The sequence below is a fragment of the Athene noctua genome, chromosome 3 (assembly GCF_965140245.1).
Source record: "Athene noctua chromosome 3, bAthNoc1.hap1.1, whole genome shotgun sequence".
Classification (NCBI taxonomy): domain Eukaryota; kingdom Metazoa; phylum Chordata; class Aves; order Strigiformes; family Strigidae; genus Athene; species Athene noctua.
Genome location: NC_134039.1, coordinates 15,741,913 through 15,758,007, shown reverse-complemented (window position 1 = coordinate 15,758,007; position 16,095 = coordinate 15,741,913). Strand labels below are relative to the sequence as shown.

The 16,095-nt window shown below is 37.5% G+C and overlaps 1 protein-coding gene across 6 annotated transcripts in view; it reads left to right on the top strand.

Moving 5' to 3' along the window:
* The window catches only part of BICD1 (BICD cargo adaptor 1), a 198,320-nt gene that overhangs the window by 174,916 nt on the left and 7,309 nt on the right, over positions 1 to 16,095 (top strand). For 3 of the 6 annotated variants that reach the window (XM_074902059.1, XM_074902058.1, XM_074902061.1), the window contains one exon: positions 10,921 to 10,996. The exons of 2 other annotated variants lie outside the window; for them this stretch is intronic. In XM_074902059.1, coding sequence (XP_074758160.1) covers positions 10,921 to 10,996 — 76 coding nt within the window. Of the gene's footprint in view, positions 1 to 10,910; positions 10,997 to 16,095 lie in introns of all 6 variants that reach the window. One more of the 6 variants, XM_074902062.1, reaches the window with a different exon arrangement.

Genomic DNA, 16,095 nt, shown 5'->3' with positions numbered 1-16,095 from the left:
CACAGGCTTATGAGATGGAGAGTAACTAATGGCTGCAGCATTCTCCCTTAAACAGAAGTGGTTAAAGGGTCAACTGTGATCTGTCTGAGAGTCTCTGCTTTGTTGAAGTGCCCCCCGAACAAACTGTGGTAGATGCTTCTTTTCCATATTGTTTACACTTGTAGGTACCACAGGGCAGATTTCATTATTTAAAATCCCACACAGGAAAACACTTTGAATAGTAAAGCATTTTATATTTCCAAGGAATTAAGATCATAAGAAGCTAACCTTTCCCTTCTGTACAGTCATATATTTTACTTTATTAAAATAGAAAAGGGAAAGGTAGCCTTAAAATGTGACACATTGATCTCAAATTCAAAGCCCAGCTGATGTCAGATGCTTAGTTGACATAACCCAGGCTAGCCCCATGGGTTTCAACAGAACTATGCTAGTTTACCCCAGTCCCAAGTTTCTGTTTTAGAGGGTTTAGATTTTCTTGTTCTTCATTGGTCTTCATGTGCAAAACTACTGCAAAATTAAGTAATTTTGTGGAGTTGCTCACTTCTGAAAGCACGTTAAACCCAAAAGTTTGCTTGCTTTTCAGGTGTCTTTCAAGGCTGATTTACAGAATAGCATTTGAGTCTCACAAGAAACTCATGTGGAATATAAAGACAACACAAGGAGTGCCTATATAATAGTACAGCAACTGCTCAAGCACTAAGCTCACCATGTATCATACGTAATTAAGAGTATATAGTATATAATCTTAATATAAAAGTAATCCGAGACTACTGCTACAGCTCTGTGCTTATAGGCAAATCAAGTATGAATAACAAAACAATATAAATAACTGGCTTTTGTTTGTTGGCTTGCTTTTTTATGATAAAATTTAATTTAATATACAGAACTTCTATGCTGAAGGAAATTCCTATTGAGAGTTCCTAGTAGTGTCTCTAAGAGCTAATTTACAGCATCTGTAGATAGAAACTATTTGTTAAAGCTAACAAGTAAAGTTATAATGAAAAAAATTAGTCACCCAAATATGGAGGTCCTAAGAAGTCTTCCAGTTAAGTCTTTAAACTGGGACTCAAGGGGAATTGCTCAACAGTTGTCTTTGTTACTTACCTGTTACGCTGAAAGTGGTTTCACCTGTGGACAATGGGTTAGAAACCTCAGAATACATTCATCTGATGTAGCACAAACAAAATTTCACACAATTAGGAGCAGACAGTCTGCTGAGCAGGGTGATCCTTAGTGTTACAGGGAATTAAGGGCTTTTGATAGGCCATGTGAAGTGTTAAGTAATCTATCCTGGTTTAAGGGATGAGGAATATGCTGTACTGCTATTTTAATTTTTTCTTTCTGGACTTGGAGCTTTTTTGAAGTATAGTGTTTAGGATATGATTTTCAGAAATATTCTGTAAAATGGTACTCTCTGTGTAACCAGAAGCTCATGTTCCTTCTTATATATTTTTCTTAAAATAATTGTTAAAGTGGAATTTATCATATGGGGCAAGATTCTTGGCTTTGGCTCCTCCTTCTTGCTTCTTCATCTAGTTTAGGGTGTGTGAAGATATAAGAAAGCATCTTAAAAAGGCATATTATGGGTAGAAGCTATTGATAGGAAATGAAGCTGTTTTTACCCTTCCCTTTTGGATGAAGGTGTTGGGAAAATGACTGAGGGAGGTTCAGGCTGACGCTACACTCCACAGCAGAGGCTGTCTGCAGACAGCTACCTGACAGCATTAGAAAGGTAGGGAGAATAAATTTTTGATAGCAGGTTTAGGTCTTATTTCACTGTGTGGTGAAAAGGGTTTAAGTTCAAGGGTTTTAGCTGTGCACGGTTTTTGTTTGTTTGGGAATATTTTGCCAAAAATAGTTCCAGTTTTGTTTCTGAGCTTAAATACCAATGTCAGAAAGCTCCTCACAGATTTCTAAGCCTTGGTACTATAGACATTACTTCAGTACCTCAATTTTACTTTTTTATGCACTTCTCAATTTTGAAACACAAGGACTGTTAGAAATTTGAACGTAGAGGAAAGCACAGCTTCTTCTAAAAATGATTGTGGCAGAAGTCCTTTGAGGAGCGCTATCAGCTCAGATCTGAATTTTGCTAGGAGGGTGCTTTGTAGATCTTTATGATTGCTCAGGTCACCCAGTGAACAATTTTAAATATTTCTTACTTTTCCTTTGTGAAGGAATTTTCTGAATTAATGAAAATGAAAAGCAATGTAACTAGGATCTTTTTCTATGCTGATTTTGTGTTAATGAATTTTATTCTGAATTCTAGTTTATGAACAATATGGATTTGTCTGTACATTAAGTGAAACAGTTTATTCTTGAAAAGCAGGGTAGGCAGTTAAGTGGGCCACCACTACTGAATAAGGTATGCAGCCATATAATATTTAACTAGTCAGGCCAGTCTGCTCTGAATTGTTCAGGCAGGTAAGTTTGATTTGCTTCATTCCAAGCAGTGCAAAGCAGCTGGAGCATGAAAGTTCTTCAGAACCATTACTGTTTAAAAAACTCCTCAACTTTATTCTGACAACTCCAGTGCAAATTACCCTTTGCCTCATTAGAGATCTATGGATGATTTTTCTGAGTCCTTGGCTACGAATATGTTGCATTTTTATCTACTGAGAATGTACTTGTATTGATGGTGATCCTATACCTGTAAGATGTCTCAGCTTGTGTTATCAGACAGGGTACTGGCTATTGTAAGACTCACCTGATCTTGGTCTAATCTGTCTCTACTCTCCATGAAAAATGGATTTTAGGTTTTTTTAGTGGGTTGGTTTTTTGTTGTTTTTTTTTTTTTTTTTAATCAGGTGTAGCATTTTTTACCTGAATATGATGCCCTTCACAAAAAAGATAATTCAGCCATTATTAACTTATCTGTGTTCACTTTTTTGTTCTGCATTGTTCTATTTTCTGTGGGTTTTGTAAACATGCCATATTTGTGTATATATGTGTTCACTGTTTAAGGAGCAGTATTAGTGCATATATACAGACATATGTACATATCTTCCTGCTCTCAGGGCCATGTCCTGCGTCTGATATGCTCATTTAACTAAGTTTAATGAGCATTGCGTATTTATGCCATTTCAAGCATGGTACATTGTCCTTATGGAGGCCGTTTTGAATTTGAAGAACAGTATCCTTGCCAAGGACATTAGCTGGCTGTAACTGGTGAAGAAGTCAGCTGGCTAAATGTACTTTTACCTCTTGGTGCCACTGTGAATAAGACCTTTTTGCTCTATGCGTTTCCTCTCTTATATTTAGCTTTCCAGTTATCACTGATGAGACAAAAACCATACATTTCATGCTGATCAATATAATTTAGCTACTTCAATATAATTTAGCTATTATGGCATGAATTCACTGCAATTCTACAAGTTTCATTTAATTTCTATTTGTATTTTTATTATATAAAGAAAGCAGCTCCAAAATAAAAAAAAAATTAATAGAAGCCCCAATCTGTTTGTTAAACATTACAAAAGAGAAAAAAGAAAAAAAGATTGCAGTGAAATCCATGCCTTACTACTGTATGTTTTGATTAAAAGGTTACTGACATTTTCTCTGTTATCTAAGTTATGATGCCATTGCCTGATGGAATGGTTAGTATTAGCATAATTTGTTGAAGTTCTCCAGTAAATTCTTATTAGACTTCTGGTTGTTTCTAACTAAACAGGTATGCAGATGACACATCGTATCTTTAAGGTGTGTTACCAGATATTTGTCAACTTTCCATGAAAATTCTGGGCTTTGGAATCCAGTCTTATCAATTAACTAAAACAGCTATTGAAGTATCTTGACAGTGTTAGTAACAAAAGCCATCCATCTCTATCTTCTTTTATGACAAGGTTTAATGTGGTTTCATAACTTACTGGGTTTTGCCATCAAATATACAGGAATATTCAATGTTGTGCTTCTCATCTCATAAAATAGGCAAAGCTGAAGTGAGTCTCTGTTTAAACTAGACATGCTGATATTTTAGCTCTCTAGCAGAGCAGTTCCCTGGGATGTTGTGATGTATGGAGTAAGCTCACCAGCAATTCTTTAATCCAGATTAGTATCCCTGATTGTAAGTATCTCCCTGTCTACATTTTTTAGGGCTATGAAATATTATAGTTGTACCTTATGTTGGTTATTCCAAAGCCTACTAAAGTTACTGTTCCCACTGACTTTAACTTTTGGATCAGGCCTTTCTTTGCCCATAAAATAGTGCAAGTATTTTTTTGGTTTGGATGTACTTGTGGACCTCTGAAATGTATCCTAGACACTTATGTTTCTGTGAAAGATGGGTAACCAACAAGACAGAAGTGTGGTGATTTCTGTGTTTTTAAGACCTTTCTTTTCCTCTTCTAAAATGTTTAAGATGTGTGTCTTTTAGTAAGTATTTCACAAATCATCAGACCTTTCTAACTGTGATTTTTATGAACTGTATATAAAAGAAGGGAACTGAACATATATTTTCACCTTCTACCATTTCCATTTCTGCTGTTTTACTAACCCATTATTTAGCTTCTCAGTAGATTTAATGAGGAATTATTTAAAGCATTCACAGAAACCATTTGTAAAATAAACACATTGTGATATAGAAAATGTGAAAAGGCCTACAAAGCTGACAAGAAACCTCTTAATGTTAGTCTAACTGGAGGAAAAATGCATTTCACTAATTATGTTATAATGACTAGGTATTCTTTATTTAAAAAAAAATATTTTTAATATGAGCTACAGCAAAGGGCAAGGCTGGGATATAGCTTTATCAATATAATTTGAGCTAGCAGTCACATTACCACTGAAGCACATGGACTGATGGGGGGAGAGCTCTCTAGGTTGGGGGTAATTCAGGCCTAAAAAGAAAGTAGAAATCAAGTCATGCAGAATAAGGAAATAAGGAGGGGAAAACCACTCCATATAGTGTAGCTGTTGTATAGATGAAAGAACTCACTAGAACATAGCCAAGAAACCTGACATGTTCTGGAAAACCACTGAATCAGTGACCTACTGAACCATGTCTGTCTGTGTTATGTGTCAGGAAATGCATTGAGTTGTTAGTGATGCTCCACAAGTTGGTTTGTAGGAATCATCAAGATAGATAGCATGTCCTTAAATGCTATAATAGCAATTAAATCCTCTACCTCTTCCAATAAGCTCAATCACCTGTTTTTATTCCTGAGCAGCATTTAACAGAAGGGTCTCTGTTACATTTACTCTGTCTGACCTGCTCCTGAAGGTAAAGAGCTGAGAGGAAGAGGAGCAGCAGGAGGCAGCCTTTGTCAGGAGCTTGGGAGTGTAGAAACAGTGGGACATTCCCCAGTACCTTTGCAAGAAAAAAAAATGGACACGTGGAGATGACAGGAGATGAGGATTTTGGATGCATCCTACTGCTGGCCTACTGCATCTTTGTGCAGTATGTAGATATTTCTGATGCCTCCAGCTCTGTGTGCAAATGGAAGTTCAGCAGTATACTCACATCTCTTAACCTTTATTCTTCAAATCATTTTTGAGAAGACTAAGAAATAAGAAGTGGAAGATCTCATTGTTGTTGAAATTTTTCCAGCCAACAATTATCTAAGATACTGAGTTTCTCTGAATAACAAGCTTAAGATATGAGTTACCTGGGTATTTGCAAGACTTGACATAGAAATTTCATACTAGATCAGCTCTACCATGAAGTAAGCCAAAACTGATACTTGGTTGATAAATTTGTCTATCTCCAATCAATGATCCATTATTCAATTTAATGGGAACAGAGATAAAACTCAGACAGTGGGAAAACTCAAGAGAATCTGCATACTGGAAAATGTCTGTGCAGGAGCTAACCTGCACCTGCTGAAGTTTATTAGGCTGCCTGCATGCTAGATGTGCCAGAGCAGGACTGGCTCTCATGGATCTGTACGATGGCTCTGTACGATGGCTCAGTCCCCTCCACTGGTAATTTTGGTCCCGGGCCAGGACACTCTGAGTCAATCCAGCTTTGAGAGAGCTGGGGTCAATATAAGGCTGGTCAGGCTCTGTGTAGAACCCATGTGGTTGCTCCACCCAGGTCTCCTCTCCTTCCAGGGACAGCCTGCAGAAACACAGAGCTTCGTCCAGTTTGCAGCTGGCAGACTGACCAGCTGAGGCTGTGCATAGGGCAGAGGTAACTGTGTTATTTCCAGAGCCAAACTGACCCTGAAAGCAGGAGAAGGGAGAGACTCTTCTAATCTTTGACCTGTACCATTGTTTGGGCTTTTTTCCAAAGGTAATCCACAGCTGTCTTCTCACCAGCTGTTCTTTGCAATAACCATTACCGCTTAAAGTTCCTCTTGGCCTTGAGAAAGGTCAAAGATTTCTTGGCATCCATTAGAAGAACAGAGATAAGTTTATACTAGTATTTGACTAGCTGGTTTAACATAATTTATGTCACCACCACTCCTGGATATAAGCAGTTTTGGGACTTTTCTCATCCTGTCAGATTACAGTTCGAAAGCATCTCTACAAATCTCAACTCAGCAATGTAGGTGAGTGTTTTAGTACCCCCTGTCCTGTTATTCTTAACATCTCGCATTTGTCCTTTGGGTTTGGAAGTTTTCCTTGTTCCCCATGTTCAAGTAGAGAGGATTGATTTATTTATTTTTTTGTCTTTGTAGGACTTGCTGTGTGATATGATGTGTTTCTACCTTTGAACAACTAGAAGACTACTGATTTATTCTTTGCCCATACTTTTGACTCATGCTGTTAACCATTCATTCTTTCCCATTAAATTGTCATCTTGGGAAAGAAACCAAATCATTATCATAAAAATGGAGACATCTTCTCTTTTTCAAGTAAATTGTCAATAACACCTTCATAGACACATTATCAAATTCCTCAAGCTATGGAGCAAGTTCAACTGACATTGGGTAGCATGACGCAAAGTGAGATAGCTTGAAAAATTTAGGTAGGAAAGAAAGATTTTCTGTTGGCCTGGAGTGGTTAACAGGATGCTAAGGAGGGCTTGTATTAAAAGACTGAAAAAGCCTCAATCTCACATTTTGTCATAAGCATTTCTTGACAGCTTTTCTTTTATTAAGAACAAATTTTTCCCAATGCTTTTCCCAACAGAAATACCAAACATATAACAGTACTTGTAAAAAAAAAGATTGGTTTGTTGTTTGACTTCCAATTTTGCCCTTTCCAACAAGAGAGAAAAAAGCTCTCCATTGATTTACTGAACTAGATGCAGTTAAAAGTATGTTATATATCAGTTACTCATTCACAGCACCCCAGTGCTTGTCTTGGGATTCTTAGTAGTCTTGGTCTTTGACAGCACTGTGTAGAGATTAGTAATTTACTGGGTGTCAAAATGTGCTGAAATGTTCCATTGCAGTATGCTGGGTCCTAAGCAGGTGGGACTGAAAATGCTTGCATGTAAGTTTTTTGCTGAGGACATTGCTGATGTCAACCGAAGGCATGCCCATCTCTTGGACACTAATAACCCAGTTAAGCAGGCCTGTGTTGATTAGAGTCACCCAGTTCACAGACTGGAGGGCAGAACGCACCTTGTGACATGAGAGAAATGCATTGTTTTTGTGGCTGAGCTAAAGGGAAGCACAGGAAATTTTTTTTTTTTTTTTTTTTGTGGGATATGCTCTCAGCAGATAACCTACAGCAGCACATTCAGTCCTCATATGAGCAGATGTAGCTTCTCTGAGCTTGGTATTTTTAATGCTCTTATATCAGGAGCTGATTAGCCCAATGAGGACAAGGCATTAGACTCCAAAGGAAAATCAGCACTGGCTAATCTGTGAGAAAGTCTCTGAGCCCTTGACACCACCATTGCCAGCAAATGGCTAAAATGTTAAGAACTGGAAAATCTGAACAGGCCTAAGGTATAGCATAGGTCAAGACTCAAAGCTCCAACAGATGCAGTGGTGAACATTGTCTGAATCTGCCACAGGACTCTGTACAGACTTAAGTCCTGCTGAATTCAGTGAAAAATGGTGTATGAATTTTTGTGTACAATAGCTCCTCTTTCCTTTTTGTGGTTGAAATGGTCACTGAACTTCATTTCTTGGTTATAGGTTCCTAGAATTTTAAAAGGACTCTTAAGAGATCAGCCAGCCCAGTCCCTGCTCCCAATGGTTTATTTCCTCACAGCAACTAGAGATGATGGAGAAATGTCTGTATTTAATAACTTCATTAATCATTATGGTAGTGGTGGTCTCGGAAGATACACCAAAAAGTATAATCTGTGTCTGTTCCCCAAGTGACTTCTACACAAATGATAAATTGTCCTTTCACTCTGTAGCTTGACTGATACTCCCTGAGATCTGAAAAATACTGGGAACAGGCTTCTTCCAATGTAATTGTAAAATTTATTTTTATTTTTTAGTAAAAGAGAGCGTGTCTTTCTTACCTTGACTTTATGGTATGTGACATTGACCACAGAATCAGTAAAGACATCTTTGAAACTTAACCTTCAGCAGAGTCTTTCAGAAAGAAACAAACATTTACTTGATACAGGCAGGAGTTCCTTAGTAGAAAGGATGGACTAAATGTTGTCTGCTAATTTTCACCTTTAAACACAATGTAACAAGAAGTCATTTTATGATTGTCATAACATTAGAGGACAGCATTATAAACCCTCCAAAATACTTAAAAGGATTAAATAGAGAAGGAATAAAGTTAGCCCTGGCAGAGCTACTTGGACATAAGTAGATAAGAGCTCCTTTGAATTTGAAACATGCATATGTAAGCCATATGCATTCTGCTTAGCTCTTTCCTAGCATAATCCTCAAAAACTTCACTCCTGGAGACTGCAGGAGGATGATTCAGCTGTTTAAGTCATGTGGATCAGTAGATTTCATACTGATGTGTGAGCCATATTGTACCAGATTCTACCTGGTGCCAGGTAGAGAATTGTTGTCTCATATGAAGTTGAGGTAGTTTGCTCACATTGAATAGTTATTATCCAGCTCGCATAATGCTTGCAGAATCTGGCTCTCTATTCATGCATTCTGCCAAATCTGGCAGGTGAAGAAGCATCATAAAATATTTGCAGGATGTTTGAAATACTAGAATAGGATCATAAATCAGGTATTTGCATTGTTCTGGAAGACTGTCAGAACAATTTCTTCTGTATTTATGAAACCTTTCCACACCTTTTCATCACACAACATTCTGTTCTGTATTTCTTTTTTCACTGTCTACCTCCTGTAAGCTGTCAGGGAGGACTTTGCTTTGGAATTCTGCAAAGTAGTTTGTTTACAATAAGGCATTAATTAAAAAAAAATTTTTACAATCATTTCCCATCTGCAGTTAGCCTGCTCTGTTTGTCCACCCAGGCACCTTTTCTTTTAATTGAACTTTGTGCTGAAATGACAGACCCTTCTATTCATGACTGAAATGCATTGCAAACTCTTGCACTCCTCTGCTAAAAGATGAACTGAGAACTATAGTGACCATCCTGGTAAATGAGAAAATGGCACAGTATCGTTTCTCATTCCATTTCTGCTTCCTGACACAGTGGTGCCAGCACTAGCCGTGCATATATTTTTCTGATGTAGATACTTGTGCACTTGAAAATAGGTCCAAACCCCTCTCTTGGCTGAAGAAGGAACAAACTAGAGATTTGGGTGCTCTTGCTTCCACCCACTGGAGGTCAGCACAGATCTTCATAGGAAGTAGGAAAAGCACTCTGGGCTTGTATGGAAGGGAAATGTATAGTGGATACAATGTTGGGTGTTGCTAGGGAGGTGAGCTTCTCTGCATTGTACCTGATGTCATCTCAAGACTCTTGACAGCAAATTACTTTCATGTTCTTCCATTTGATTGAGACAAAGTATAGAAGTGGGTTTTGGAAAACATGTACGTTTTATAGAGAAATAATTACTAGTGTTGAGCTTTAAGTAGCAACCAACTGATAAAAACAAAATCAAATTCTTTCCAAGTACATGAAGTCCAGTTGTCTCATTTTTAAGGTTCAGGGGAAAGTAACTCCTTTTCACTGAAGAATCAGGTTAAAGCAGTCAGAGAGGATGATAGGTCTGCAAACCCTGCTGAAGATAAAAAGTAATCTCCAGTAGTTTTCCAAACGATCACAATTTCACCCATAGATTTTAATCTTCAGAAGGACCCTGGTGACAATCTGAGTCACACAGGCACTGGAATGAAAGGCCAGACTGCTGTGGGGAAAATAAGTAAAACTTGGTAAAAACTAGTGAGCTAGAAAGCAAGGTTGTCTCGTTCAACTACTTTCATGAAGTCCCATAAATAGTGAGTTTAAAGATGTCTTCATATTCCAAATGTAAAAATGTAGCAACAAAGGATTATTTGGCTTTACTGTTGTTTAATAAATTAAGAACTAGAATACAGCTTTGCAAGTGATTAATGTGGAAACGGCTTTGACAGAGAATTGATAAATAATCTAGACACAACAGTGAAAACCAACTATATCAAGTTATCCCTTTTTCCTACAAAAAACAACCTCACAAGCACTATTTAGAAGTCATGAAGACTTTCTTGCAAGCTTTTTCTTGAAGGCCATAATGAGATGGCATCTGTAAGTGTTGTTATATGGATGTAAGTTCCCTGGGGAAATTTTTAGTAGCTTTATTGACACTTTTTATATTAGATGTAAGAAAAAGAACTTCATCACCAGCAGAAGAATGAGAACTACAGGTTTAAACTCAGATCCTGAATACAGCCCTTTATTGCTGTCTGTTTAAACAAAAATTTGCCAATGCTAAGGAAAGACAAACAAAAAATGTCTCCACTGCTTCTGAAAAGAAAAAAAGAGGCAATAACTAATGTTATTACTATCAGGAAAAAAGGTGTTTCTGTCAGATAAGGAACCAAGATCACATTCCTCACTAAATCTCTCCATCAGATGCATAGCCTGTGTACTACTGTTACTAACCCCTTGCTCTGTAATCTCTCTGTATATATGTCTAATTTATCAGTTTCTTGTAGATTGTCAGCAGCCTGCTGCCTCCATACCGCCACACGGCTCACAACTAGCCAGGGGGCCAGATTGCCAGACTGTCAGGTAAATTTAACTAACTCTTTTCTCTTTGCCTACAGCTGCATGCACGTCTGCAACCCCCCTCCTCTTCCTTATACAAAAACTCTTCACTACACTTCTTCACTAACAGAAAACTTTTAACAACTTGAGGAACAGTGATAATTTCTGCAGCGGCAGTACAAACATGAATCATAGCATTCATGCACTTATATCCATGTAAAAATATGGAAAAGAATGCAAAGTTGGATCTTGCAGTCCTCATTTGGTCTTTTTATGCAGTTTCTCAATTATTCCAAAATAGTAATGATTTTATTTTGTTTATTAATTTTTATTAGATAAATTTATGTAAATAGGGGACTTTTAACTTTAGGGGTATGTGTAGGCTTCTCTTTTTGTAAGGTGGTATTTTAAAGGTATTTGTGAGATCTGAGCCAACACTTTTCAGAAAGCTCTCCTTGACCTGGAACTCAGACTCACCGCAGTCAGTTCTTAATCTTGTTGTTAAAAGTAAACTCCTGGTGTCCTTGCTCGTAGGTGGTGCAAAGGCTAAATCATGCTTCTGAGACAGTTAAGGCACAAAACCAAACCAAAGCAAAAAGAGATTACAATACTTCTCTGTATCTGTTCACGTTACATTCTGTGCATATATTCACTTATGCCTATACTCTTATAGGTTACATTATTTTTAGATCTTAACCTGATCTGTAGTGACCAAATTGATCTATAGCCCTACATATAAAGAAACTATTTCCCACACAGCGCTTAACTTCACATGCGTGGAAGTCTGCAGTGATGCCCACTGGGGAATGGTGCGGTACACCTTTCTGACTGTACATCAGGCATTGCTGAGCACTAATTGTGTGGGTCACAGGGGGTCTCTTGGTGACCTTGGAGCAGCCACTTCATTTGTGCCTCTCCTTTATTGCCTATGAAGTGGAAGTATTATTAACTTCCTTACTATATAAGGGTATTACAAAAATTTTACTGAGAAGTTGGTGAAAGCTCATTGTAACTGATAAGTACCACTTACTGGTTTGCAGTTTGGAGTTTTACCGCACACTGGAAAAAAGTTACTAGTTCCATTTAAAATCCTTAAAATCCCAGTCAAGTGGTTTCTTCTGTTCTTTAGATGTTACAGTGATTTGAGAATATCATTAGGTGCTTTGGATACATGGAAGTTTAATTACCAAGTCTTATTTTAACCCTGTTTAATTTACCATCACAAAATCAAAGCCGATTCTGTTCCTTCCAAGCATCTCCCCTGGTGGAGAATGTGCTCTCTAAATGCTAACAATCACTACTGAGATTTTAAACATTCTTCCTGGAATGGAGAACCTACCTGATCTACTGCTATACATCTGTCTGCAAGCATTACCTTGTTCTGCAAACAAACCCCCAGGAAGGGATAAGGTCCAAAGGAAAGTCTTAGAGTGTTCAGGTTTGTCCTTTAACTCTTCCTCAGTTAGGAAGACCACATTAACTACAACCAAAACTGGAAGTGTTCAAGACGCCTTTCTTGCTATGTTTCCAAATCAAAACCATTGTATATGGAAAATAATAATGATAATTTAAAATATGGATAACACTTCAAAAAATTCAGATCAGTCATCCCACAAACACCATACACCTGTATACTTCGCTGAACTATCAACTTTCCAATGACTGTTGTTTTTAATCACTAGATTGATACTCTTCTGGTAAAGTGAAAACAACACATTATTTCTGATATATTAACACTGTTGCCTTGCCTGTTTATGCCTTGCCACATAACTGCACAGCCTCATAAAGCAGTGAAGTGTAACAGCACATTTAATACAAGTCAGCATGATAGCATAAGTTGCCAAGTGCTTTAAATAAAGTAATTGAAATCTGGAGTAAAATTTGAAGGCACTTAAAGAACCAGTTAGACTTACTGAGGTTCAGATTTTCTAAATCCAGCAGAGGAGGAAGACAGGATCTTGTACTGCCTCTCCTCATCCTCTAACAGTCTCTCCTGGAAGGGCACATATGCTTTCAATCACATGGTGATGCCAAATGAGGCAGATTAAAGATCTGCCCAGGACTGAAGTCAAATGTTATAAGAGAAGTAGGCTTGTTTCTTAAATCTCTTAACTTTATTCTTGCACTAATGTGACTTTTCAGTGGCATTTCACCCAGGATTAAACAATAGCTTGTTCTGACTTGTAATTCACACAGATGTTTTCTGCATCCTGAAATATGTTTAATCACATTCACACCGGTTAATATGCCTGACCGTAACACTCTGAACCTTAATGTCAAATACAGACAGTTTTCTCTTCTCCATTTTCTGTACTGAATTTTAAGTGGGACTTGTGTAATTCTGGCTTTTCTAGTAATTGTGATTGCAGCGCATAGCCTTTGGTGAACCTCACTGGATAAGCTATGAATGGATTCAAGTCAAATGAAACTCCAGGACACATCTAGTTAATTTATTTAGCTATACATCTGTCTGTCTTTTTTTCCTAAGTCTGCTTGTTTTAAGTGGAACCTGATCTGGAGAATCTGTGAGAACTTTTCATAAGAGATTTTCTAAGTAAACTGATGCAAGAATGCATGAAAGTCTCGCTCTGCCTTCCATGCATCACTTCAACTTCTAGGTCCAGGACTATGGAACAAACAACCAAATCTAGGCCTACCCTGGAAATTACTGGATGATGTTCACCCTTCCTGGCATGTGTAGCTACATGTCTGATGGACTATATTGGACAAAACCAAAATATTGCCATCATCCAGTATTAAAAAGAACATGTCTGTCTTTGGATTGTGTTCAGGTTTCTGTTGAAAGCGGTGAAAACCTTATTTTCATTATCAGAGGCCAAATTCTAGACCTAAGTTATCTATTAATAGAAACGAAACACAAACCCAAAAAACCCGATACTGCAAATGAAATTAATATTATTTTCGAATATGAAATAATGTTTTTATTTCACATAAAATAGAAAAGAAATTAAAAATAAGGTAAAATATTAATCCATACAAAATGGTTGCATTCTGAAAATATCACTGGTCTGTTAGTATTTTCCATTGCTGATCTGTTACAGTTACAATCAGTGCTAGACAATATTGCATGCAAATGGCATCTTTAAGAGAGAAAACAGAGTACTTATAACACCAAAGCGCTTTGCATGCTATTTTCCAATTGATTTTAGAAATACATGATTAGCATTTTGAGTGCTGGGGAAAAAAAGAGCTGCTTAAAACCAGACAATGCTAACACAAAAAATTACACAGACTTCATTCATCAACTGAATGAATAGATCCCCAAATGATACCAGCCTTTAAAGAGAGGTTTACAAAAATGTCTATTAAAACCAAATGTTTTAAAAGCTGCACATATCCCATGGGGAGAATGTAACAGTGTTCTTCCTTATTTTCAGTTAATAGTCAACAGCTTCATGTTCTTCCATGTCTCTCTATTGCTTTGTGTTGTTAACCTCACCTGCCATCCTCTACTGTCTGCAACTGTCAATGTGCCTGATAGCTCAGCTCCAGGATCTGCTGCCACTATCACCTATACTGCCATAAAAAGCACACTGAATGTCATGTGGCATTTGCTGATTCTAATTTAATTTTTGTTTATATAGTGTTACAGTAATCTGCATTAATGAACTGGATATATTGTTTTTCTGAAGAGAGGATGGTGTAACAGTAGAGTTTTAGGAAAAGATTCAGATCTACTGGGACTGCAAGTGATGGGTGTATATATGTTGCTACAAAGGTGCCTGATAATCTTGTAAATTTTTTTCACTTCCTAATGACCCAAATATTTATTATAGGATGAAAGGGGAATGGTGAGACAAGTTTTATGTTTCTTCTGTGCATAGAACTGTGTTTGAATTTCAAAGTGAGAAGCAACACAGAATTACCATGAATAGAAAATGAATGTAATTCTAAGCACAGTGCTTCCTCATCTGAGAATAGTCTGCGATAGTTTATATTACAGTATTTTCAGTCAGGGCTGACTTTGTACTGAGGGTCATGCCAAAACATTATTATGGTTGTGCATATTTGTGTAGAAGATAATCTTATTTATCTCAAAGATGTCCTCTTTCACGCCATTGCTGTATATAACTAATCTTAACTATGGCCATTTCCTCACTACTCTTCTCCCTTGGAGCATGAACACCTTGTGTTGCTTATTTTTAAGGCTGGGAAGGAAGCCCCAAAGACAAACACATCTCTGCTAATGAGCAAGGAGAATGTCAAGTTTCTGTTCCCTTCTGACAATTGCATAAGTCCTTTGAAAAAAGGAATGAGGCAGCAATGGAGGAGACTAAGGCAGTCTTTGTAGGGTAACATGACCACCTCCTTGTTTGTCTTTCCCAAATGTGATATTCTAATTCACTTTTATTGCTCTGAAGGACTTAAGACTAGTGCTTCTCCTAAGCCTATCTTGAAAACTTAAGAGGTGCTGAAACCAGGAGCTGGCTCTTGATGAGTGGAGAAGTTTGAGAGTAAATGCAAACCTTTTGCATACATCTGCAGTCATTCTTGACACAGGCTCATTTGAGTGAAGTAGGCAAAGATCTCATTCGGATCAATCTTTAGATGCTGTATCTGCACCCATATGTGGCAGCATATAGCAGAAGAAAAGGATAGTTACAGCCATGGAAGGAAGACAGGTTTGGTGTCTTCTCAAAGTGTTTGATTAAACAAGTCCAACTACTACGTTTCAAGAAAATATTTTAGATTATTTATGCCTAGGTGCTTCGGGTTAGACTAAATCTATAAGTAAACTGAGGAGTCATAGTCCATTAACACTTTGGGACTGACCTACTCAGACAGCTGAGCACAAAACAAAGCTTGTGAGGAGGTACTGAGCTTCTATAACCCACTCTCACCAGCCATTTTGCAATCTGGAAACTCACCTTCAGGAGCATTAATGTGAAACAATCTAACTTAAGCCATGCAAGTCTATGACCTTCAAATAAGCCCAGAGGTGCAAGGACTGTAGCTCCTGCTGAAATGTAATATCTGTGGATTCATGGTCATAGGCTTCTAGGCATCTCTGTTTGAAAATGTGGACATTACTTTCTTAATGGTGATGGTGCACACTTGTTTCTGTCTTCAAGTAAGCCCATTGTAATTTCTTTGTTTCCCGA